Source organism: Malus domestica, chromosome 14 (assembly GCF_042453785.1).
Source record: "Malus domestica chromosome 14, GDT2T_hap1".
NCBI lineage: Eukaryota > Viridiplantae > Streptophyta > Magnoliopsida > Rosales > Rosaceae > Malus > Malus domestica.
Window position 1 is genome coordinate 23,532,497 of NC_091674.1, and position 9,654 is coordinate 23,542,150.

Sequence of the window (9,654 nt, forward strand, 5' to 3'; positions counted from 1 at the left end):
AGGGGGTCTGTCATGTACCACTGGGATTTTCTTTCGTAAGTCTCCATTGCCTCTTAGAAGTAGGAAAGTTTGAGCAATGGCGTGTGATTTTTCCTTGAACTCGCCGTACTGACTTCTAGGGCGAACTTGTCGGAATACCTCAGAGTCCCCTGTACCTTCATGTTCCTCTAGGACATGTCGTTCCTTCCCTAGATTGGCAGCTGGCTTGGGTCGTGGGAAGGGACCGAGTCTTTCAGAAATCCTTGGGACATTGATCTTCGAATATATATGGAGGGGATTCTCTCGACGTTGCCTTAGGAAGTCTCGGCAGTCACGATAAACGGCTTTTGATCCTTCCAACCCTTCTGCAATGAGGTGTCTTCCTCCACTTCTCCTGCTTCAGGTCGAAGCAGCTGGGTTGAGAGAAGTCTCATGTTGATCAATGTTTTGATAATTAGCTCGCTCCTCATCAGGGATACCCATGTCGAAGGAAGGTGATCCTCCGTGTTGGGGGGCACCCAGATGATGGTTGATGTCTACAGGGGCAACAAGCTCACGTGTTTGAGTACACATAGTTTCATGGAGCATCTCAAAGAGCTTCTCATATTGCTCCTGGAGGACCTTATTCTTCATTGCTATCTTGTTGTTTTGAGTTTCTAGCTCATCGACTTTAGCTTGAAGAGCAACCCATTTTCCTTCCTTCTTTCGTTGTTTCGCACTAGGTGCAAGATGGGTGTCATTATGTGTGATGTGGCTTCCTTCGCTCCCCATGTTGGAGAGGGATGCCTAGTCAAAAGAGAGTGTACGAATGGTGGAAACCAGCTTGACAAAGCTCAAGAGAGTGGGAATAAGTGTCGTTTCCCACAGATGGCGCCAAATGTTGATGCACAAAATCAGTGAGGACTTTGGTACAACAGAAAGTGTTAAGTTTGTGACATTCGATAGATTGCTCCAGTCACTAGTATGGATAAGTATGTAAATTGATAGAGATAGGGAAGCAAACACAAGATGTACGTGGTTCACCCAGATCGGCTACGTCTACGGAGTAGAGGAGTTCTCATTAATTGTGAAGGGTTTACACAAGTACATAGGTTCAAGCTCTCCTTGAGTGAGTACAAGTGAATGATTTAGTACAAATGACATTAGGAAATATTGTGAGAAAATGATCTTTATTTATAGAAGAGAGTTTCTAGTTTCATTCTGACATTGACACGTGTCGTGTTGTGATTGGCTTCTGATGTTGACACGTGTCGTGCTATGATTGGCTTCTGATGTCGACACATGTCGCGCTGTGATTGGCCTCTTGGTTGGAGGGAAACTCTTCTGGGTCCTTGACGGTATAACGTTGACCGGTGTTCAGTAGTTTCGGGATTGGTCAAGTATGGTACAAACACGAAGAACTAGGATGAAATGGCTAGAATAAGGCTCCATATATCTAATTCCAGGCAGAGCTCATACCGTGCAAGTATAAACAATTAAATGATTTCAATGTTTTATCTTTCCAATTTCCTGCTATTAATGACATGCAAACAAATAAGCATTCTGTTTTTCAGAACATCTTACCATAAGCTACTGTGGCATGGCTTGTCAGGCAAAAGAAGTTTATCCAAGTTAGAAAAAAGGGACTGCATGTGGAAAGCCAAAGAATTAATGAAATCATGCCCTTTAAGGCAACGCCTCTTCAAACTATAATCACTAATGAATAAGCATGTACCAAGTAACTGAATGATTAAGCAACGATAATTAACAAAAGCATGTTAGTTCTTTTGTCGCGTCTACGAAAACCATGGCGAACAAAATATGCTACCTGCAAGATGATACCGTATTAGAACTAATTGTACTGTGTGTGGACAAGTAGAAAGTTTATCACCATTAATGTTCACCACCTTTTTTATCACCATTAAATGTGTTTAAATTTTGAAATTTGTGTCTATCCATTATATATATCTCGAAACTTAAAATCATCTAACAAAAATAAATAGAAAGGTGGGCATCATTATCACTTGGAGTTGATGAATAAAAATAGTCTTATTATGTTCCCATTTTTTTGGGGAACTTTAACGAAAAGCACCTGCTACTGTTTACTTTAACGAAAAACCACATTTTTACACTAAAAAGTCAATCCTGGTACTATTCACTTTACCCTTTATTTTGTCCTTATCATTAAAACTCAAAGTTTTCAAGCAATTTTCATTAGTTTTCTTTTTTTTTGGGTCAAAAGAAAGAAGATTCTTTCATCTTTCTAAGTCTGAATATTCTTCTGATCATGTGGAAGAACCGGAACTCGTTACGTCCTTGCTTACCGTGAAGGCTGCCTTCTTGAAGTTCTAAAACCAATAATTTGAGTGTCAGACAAGGCCTTCAACTTTGACTGGGTCAACTTGGTTCTTCTGCAAATCACAAGTCCGGCCACAAGGTATTATAAATTGCGCCCCCCTGCACACGTTTTTCGACGCGACGTTTTAAACCTGTCTCTCCAATTTCCTCTCTCATTTCTCAGACAGCTCAAAAATGGCAGATTCTCTCAGCAACGCTCATCGCCACTCTCTCGTCCCAAGCTTCTTGTACTCTTCTTCTTCTTCTTCTTCTTCAATGCGGACGAGAACTGATGCATCGCCGCCCTCGGTTTCATCATCGTCGGCGGTGGCCTTGTTGTCGAAAAGGGTGGTGGTTCCAGCGCCTAAAGAAAAGTTGGAGATGTACTCGCCGGCGTTCTACGCGGCGTGCGGAGTAGCAGGGATGTTGAGCACCGGATCCACTCACACGGCTGTCACGCCTATCGATGTCATCAAGTGTAATATGCAGGTGATCAGCTTCTTCGCTTTTTTTTTTTTTTTTCCTTTTGGTTTTTGAAAATCTATGAGCAAGCATCCAATTTTGTAGTGTTCATTTATCGATTCTATGCGGTATTCAACACCAACTCAATTTTCATTTGGTTTTGGAATTCATGAGTTTCGTTTACAATTTGTTTGTTGTTTAACAAGTTTGGGAGCAAACGAGTTTCGTTAACTTGTTTAACAAAGTTTGGGAATTCATGAGTTTCGTTAACAACTTGTTTGTTGTTTAACAAGTTTGGGACTAAATAGTAAGCTAAATTTTGTTGTTCTTGCATCATGTAACTTGACAATCATTAATTATGATTTACGAATAAACAAGGTTTAAAATGCATCTAAAAGTAAACAAAATAAAATATTATATAACAGTTAAGAGCATTTCCAAATGATATGTCAAATTCTATGTGGAAATGTCATTCTACATATGTGACATTAAAATCCTTCCAACCAAAGTTTTATTTGCTGACTAGATTTGAAGTTTTGTGATTAGGAGTCAACTTTGAAATCAATTTCAAATTTATTTTTAATTAATTTTAATGATGGACCCCTTATTCCACTTGCATTTCAATTATAAAAATTTTATTTTAACATTTTTTTTTTATAAATACAACCATTTAAACTCTTGTATTAATAAGAAAATAACTTCAGACAATTCGTTTCGGAGAACAAAATTCGACATAAGACTTTCGATTGCCATAGCAGCCCTCAATTGTAATTTGACTTTTCAATTTAACATTTTCTTTAGAGATGATGTAATGCTCTAAAAATATTAAACTTAATTTTGAAAGACCATTCTAACTTCGATGAAATGTAATATTTTCTAACATTAGCTATCGTCCCCCCCCCCCCCCCCCCACAATTAAGTAGTTAACGTTAATTGTAACATCACTTAGTCTGATCAACTCTACATTTACACATCGAAGTGCCCCATTTCACATCTTTGCAAAGAGAAATGCTATTCAGACTGTCTCAACACATGTGCAAGCAGCTCACACTTAACCAACATCTCTGATATTTCTTCTTTATTGTGCTACAATGAAACTAAAATCTTCAAACGGACATTGCTGCGTTACTCATGTTGATTCTAAGCTTACTGAAGTTATCATGCCTCTAAACCCTAAACCCTTCTTCAGATTGACCCAATCAAGTACAAGAGCATCACATCCGGATTCAAAGTTATGCTCAAGGAGCAGGGCATAAGAGGTTTCTTCAAAGGTTGGGCACCAACTTTTGTTGGTTACAGTGCTCAGGGAGCCGGCAAGTTCGGATTCTACGAGTTCTTCAAGAAGTACTACTCAGACATTGCTGGCCCCGAGTATGCAGTCAAGTACAAAACATTGATCTACCTTGCAGGTTCTGCATCAGCTGAAGTCATTGCCGATGTTGCCCTCTGTCCTATGGAAGCCGTCAAAGTTCGTGTCCAAACTCAACCCGGTTTTGCCAGAGGCTTGGCTGATGGCCTTCCCAAGATCATCAAATCCGAAGGCGCTCTCGGGTATGAACTGAAATCGAAACACTTGATGGAGGAATATTGTGTGTGAAAAGTTTTGGTGTGATGTTGCTAATGAGTTTTCATTATGTTGTAGGTTGTATAAAGGGATGGTTCCGCTTTGGGGACGTCAGGTTCCTTGTGAGTTGAAGCCTTTCCGTCCATTTTTATTCTGATTCATGACTTTCCCTGCGTTTACTAATACGTATATAAAAATGGTCATGATCTCTACAGATACTATGATGAAATTCGCATCTTTCGAGACTACTATCGAGCTCATGTACAAGCATGTAATCTCAACACCCAAAGAGCAATGCAGCACACCCTTGCAGCTTGGTGTGAGCTTTGCTAGTGGGTATATTGCTGGTGTGTTCTGTGCTGTTGTCTCACACCCAGCTGACAACTTGGTCTCCTTCCTCAACAATGCAAGGGGAGCAACCGTTAGCGATGTGAGTGTTCATGTATTCTTGGCTTCCTCTGCGTTTACTAACATGTATGTAATAGTTTGTTTATAATTTCATTGTGATTGATGTCTTGCAGGCTGTGAAGAATCTGGGACTATTAGGTCTTTTCACCCGAGGCCTTCCTCTGCGTATCGTCATGGTCGGAACCCTAACCGGAGGTCAATGGGTTCTCTATGATGCTTTCAAAGTTCTTGTAGGGCTGTAAGTTCTCTGCTCTATCCGTCATCTTTCGTTTTGTTCTTCCAAAAATGCTCTGTTTTTTTGGCTAATGGAATGTGACATGGTGTGGTCAATTGCATTTTTCAGGCCGACTACTGGTGGTCCCGCCACCGCCGCCGAGGTTGCCAAGGCTTGAATCCATACCGGATAGCTGACAACCCTGTTTCTTAGCTCTGGGAAGTTTTTCAAAGTGATGAGTTGATTCAGTTTTGGGTGTCATTGATCCTGCATTACTGTTTTCTACACGACCGTATTCTATACGGTAATTTTGTATGTATAATTCACGTTATACTGCTCGATTTGATAAAAAGGGAGATTTCGGGGGGTCAATTTCCCCATGGATGAACATGTAACATAGAAATAAAAAGTTACCTTGAATTGAGGCAACATCCTGGTATTCAATAACTGTTTAATCGTCTACGGTCAGATGAATGAACTGCCAAGAGCTCGTATGAGAAGGGAGCAAAAGGAAATAAATGATTCCCACATTTTACTATTATAAGATATCGAAAATTTGTTCTCACATGTGTTCATGTTTGCAAGTTATCACGATTTAGGCTTAAGAGGATATATGGTATCAAACACAACTCCTGCGAAAATATGCCGTACTTCTGGCAGGGCTCCCTGAGCTAACGACTCGTAATCAACCTTGCTGCCCTGCCTCGGGATGAATCCACTCTCTGCGCCCGACGTTAAGCAGCTAAAAATCCGGCAGACTCTCAAAGATAACCCCCATGGGATAAGTACCTGCGATTTGAGATTAAATCAAATAAGGCGTGCCCTTTGCAGTTTCTCAGTAAATGAGAAGAAGAGTTACCATATCAGCATGCAACTTCATCAGGATAAGAAAAATAAAAGGAAGCCCTCACCAGATCCGAATCTGGTGCTTGTGGGTACCCTGCCATTGCCTGAGAGACTATTTGCTCATCAGTCATATTATTGAGGGCACATGTAAGAGATGCTGCGAGATTCTTAACTTCATCTCTCAATGCTCGAGGGTTCAAATTCTGACTTTCTAATAATTCGTGGAAGCCAACAGCATGTACTTTAGTGACTTTCTTGGCTATGCTTACTGCAACATATCTCCACCATTGTGAATTGCAAGGCTAAGTGCAGCAACCACCAACGGATCCCAAGGTTGTTCGGATAGTGCATTGTGGAATGCTAAGATTGCAACCCTGGAAGTGTAAACCTGTGCTGAGTCTCATTTGGTCCAAATTGTAATGAGCTTGAAAGAATATCCTAAAATGTCTAATATACAAGAGAATATGCAATTTAATATGCTTAGACCACTCAGACCCAAAAGAAAAAGGAGCAAACAAATTACGAAGAACTAAGATGAAATGGCAAGAATAAGGCTCCATAGATCTAATTCCAGGCAGAGCTCATACCGTGCAAGTATAAACAATTAAATGATTTCAATGTTTTATCTTTCCAATTTCCTGCTATTAATGACATATGCAAACAAATAAGCATTCTGTTTTTTAGAACATCTTACCATAAGCTACTGTGGCATGGCTTGTCACGCGAAAGAAGTTTATCCAAGTTAGAAAAAAGGGACTGCATGTGGAAAGCCAAAGAATTAATGAAATCATGCCCTTTAAGGCAACGCCTCTTCAAACTATAATCACTAATGAATAAGCATGTAACAAGTAACTGAATGATTAAACAACGATAATTACCAAAAGCATGTTAGTTCTTTTGTCGCGTCTACGAAAACCATGGCGAACAAAATATGCTGCCTGCAAGATGATACCGTATTAGAACTAATTGTACTGTGTGTGGACAAGTAGAAAGTTTATTATGAGACCCGTACCTGGATAGGAAGAAGTAGTTCTAGGAGTCCAAATTTCCATAATAACCTTAAAGAGGCTTCAGCATAACCATACGCTAGCATGTAGTTCATTTCCATGAGAAGCCTTCCCTAAAGCATGAAGTAATGAGAAAGTAACTCAAAACTCTACAACATTAAGTGAAAATGAAAGTCAAAGAGCTCTTGGAATACCTTATCAAGCCTAAGAATTGAATAAGATAAACCATTAACAGAATGAACTGTTTCCTTGGAAATACAAAATCCTAAACGGGCAGCAATTCTTATTGCACGTAGAATGCAAGCTGCAGAAAATGCAGAATCTGATTTTAGCATCTCCATAAACATGATAAAGCGTTTGCCAAGTGACTGCATTTAGCATCTCCACAAACTGCATTTAGCAATACCCATGTATACATACACAAAACAAATCAAACTGCAACTACAAACTCACCACAATCCTCTCGAAAAGAAGTACTTGCAGGTATCACGGTTTGGACCTAGGCCCAAAGAAGATGATGTGAGGACAATGTATTTGCCATCTAGGCTAAAATAATTTAAGAAACCACAACTGCTAAGAATACAAGCACACTTTAGCTTTTCTAATATCTTCAATGCCTTCCATGTAGTCGTACACTATCCTTGCATAAGGATCAAACATCAACCTGCAAAAGACAAAAAGGAAGACTATAAGAAATAAAACGAAGGAAGAGTTTTAAGTGCCAACTTTCAAGTTAAAAGGATTTTATTAGCAACCCATTAATTGTAAAGTCACGCTGCGAACAATTCCTCCAACGCATATAATCCTTGTCATCACAGTGATTTGGTTTCCTGAAATCACTACTTAAGTTTCGGCCAGACTTTCATGCGGAGATGCTAAAACTTGAGACCTGATATGAGTGCAAAATTAACATGACATTAGAACAACGTGCATAGATGAGTGTGTTGTGCCCGTGTGCTAATGTACAAGGAACTTCATGGTATTTGAGTACGAAATTATAGCCCTCCCAACGCATTAGATTAATAGTTCATTATTAGTTTAAAAATAGCTTAGAATTACAACAAAAACAAACCTCAATAACTGTATCACCAATGTGCACATGACATATAGGAAACCGCTTGCCAACTATTTCACACCAAGAAAATGTTCTTGTCACCTGAAAATATCATCTGCAGATACTACAAGCTGGAAACAACTTACGATATCGACAACTAGATAACATTAAAGTAAAAAATTCAGAGCAAAACCTCCTTCAGTTCAGCTGAAGTTATTATGTCGAAGTCCTTTGGCGTACGGTTCAATATAAGATCCCTTACACAACCTCCTACAAGGTATACCTCATATCCTACAATAGAATAAGAACCACATTAATAATACAAAGTTACAAACCAATTTCAAACTAGATCACCATCAAAACGTTATATTAACACGCACCCTTTCGCTTTAGCCCATTAAGAACTTTTCGGGTAGGCTTGTCGATCATTGAAGTAGTAATGCCAAGTTCTTTGGAATTCAGCTTCTTCCACACCGGCGCCTTAACATTTTCTACACCCCCAAAAATTCAAAGCAAAAGTTAAGATAAATAAATTAAAAAAAGAACCATTTATAGGCTCCAAACCACAAAACCCAAATCACAGGCATGAAAATTAAATGGAAGAATCGAAACTTGCTTCTTCCATTGGCAGAATTACTGCTTTTGTTGTCCTTAAACAGGCCCCCCGGTTCATCAAGAGCTTCCATGGCGGCGACTAAGTTCAATTGCACCTGAAATTGATTGAAACGAAAGGCTCATAAAGCAACTCACATATATATACATGTATATGTGTGTGTGTGTATATACACACATATATTTGACAGATGCAGGTGTGAAATTACCTTGCCGATGCAGTGAAACGGAGGAGTACGGAGGCAGAAATGGGGCCGGCAAGCGATTCCGAAGCTCGAAATTACCATTATCCGAGTTGATTAATTCACCGAGTGGGGTTTTAGGGATTTGGATTGCAGAGCTTAAACCCAATTGTTAGGGTTTTAGAGTCCAAACGGACTGATCGTCTGCGCTCCCATTTCGGTGCCCTCGTCCGTCCCCTTCTTGTGGTCACAATTAAACCACGTCAATATTTTATATTATTTTTTTATAAAAATAATAAAACAAAAATAAATAATAATATAAAATGTTGACGTGGTTTAACTGTGACCACACAAACAGAGAGCACGAAGAGGACACCAAAATGGAAGGGCAGACAATCCAAGTCCTTAGAAAACAGGGACAGAAGTCAGAGAGACTCACTGGAAATGTTTTAGACACATGTGAAGTGAACTGTGATGATTCAAGTTGGATTAGCTTGGGCTACATGTGAACTGTCTTGGGTACGTTAGTTGTAACGGGTTTAGCCCATGTTCTTGTTGTAGCCAGGAGGACTTACGTCGAAATACAAAAATAACTTGTGGTACTTGTTACTACGATTCAGTGGTATTTTTTTTATTTGCAAGTAAGAGATCTTATTATCAATTCTCCCTAAAATAAAATATGAACCAAACTATAATCCATTGTGAGACTTACATACTCTCTCACCTCATATTGTAGATAATATCGTATGTATTAAAAAAAAAGGGGCACGGTCTGGATTGGATCAGTGTTTCCGCAAAACCGCAACCCAACAAATTACAATATAACATTTTAGTTTGGCTCAGTTTTAACAAATATCTAAAAAGTATATCTAACCATCTGACGATGATGATGGTACTAAGTACTTATTTAAGTACCATAGCTGGTCCCAATTTTAATTATTGTTTTTCATTTTTCTAAAGCTTAGTTAGTTGGACTGGGTTGGTATACATGTCCAACACAAATTAACCAA

The 9,654-nt window shown here is 39.2% G+C and overlaps 1 protein-coding gene and 1 pseudogene across 2 annotated transcripts; one reads left to right on the top strand and one right to left on the bottom strand.

Annotated features, from left to right (window-relative positions):
• Window positions 1–2,256: 2,256 nt before the first annotated feature.
• Window positions 2,257–5,372, top strand: LOC103454899 (mitochondrial phosphate carrier protein 2, mitochondrial-like). Of its 2 annotated transcripts, XM_070812132.1 has the most exons (7): window positions 2,257–2,395; window positions 2,480–2,784; window positions 3,947–4,308; window positions 4,400–4,443; window positions 4,537–4,751; window positions 4,843–4,967; window positions 5,073–5,372. In XM_070812132.1, the coding sequence occupies exons 2-7, from the start codon at window positions 2,491–2,493 to the stop codon at window positions 5,119–5,121; spliced, it is 1,089 nt and encodes a 362-aa protein (XP_070668233.1). In that variant the 5' UTR covers window positions 2,257–2,395; window positions 2,480–2,490; the 3' UTR covers window positions 5,122–5,372. The 2 variants fall into 2 exon arrangements, with proteins under 2 accessions (XP_070668233.1, XP_008392718.3); XM_008394496.4 differs by lacking the exon at window positions 2,257–2,395 and having other exon boundaries at window positions 2,408–2,784.
• An 82-nt stretch (window positions 5,373–5,454) lies between these two features.
• Window positions 5,455–8,880, bottom strand: LOC103454898 (uncharacterized; annotated as a pseudogene).
• Between the last annotated feature and the right edge of the window lie 774 nt (window positions 8,881–9,654).

Coding starts and splice junctions, on each gene's coding strand:
- LOC103454899 (XM_070812132.1), top strand. CDS start 2,491: ATGGCAGATTCTCTCAGCAACGCTCATCGCCACTCTCTCGTCCCAAGC. Junction 2,785..3,946: donor TCATCAAGTGTAATATGCAG/GTGATCAGCTTC, acceptor ACCCTTCTTCAG/ATTGACCCAATCAAGTACAA. Junction 4,309..4,399: donor AAATCCGAAGGCGCTCTCGG/GTATGAACTGAA, acceptor ATTATGTTGTAG/GTTGTATAAAGGGATGGTTC.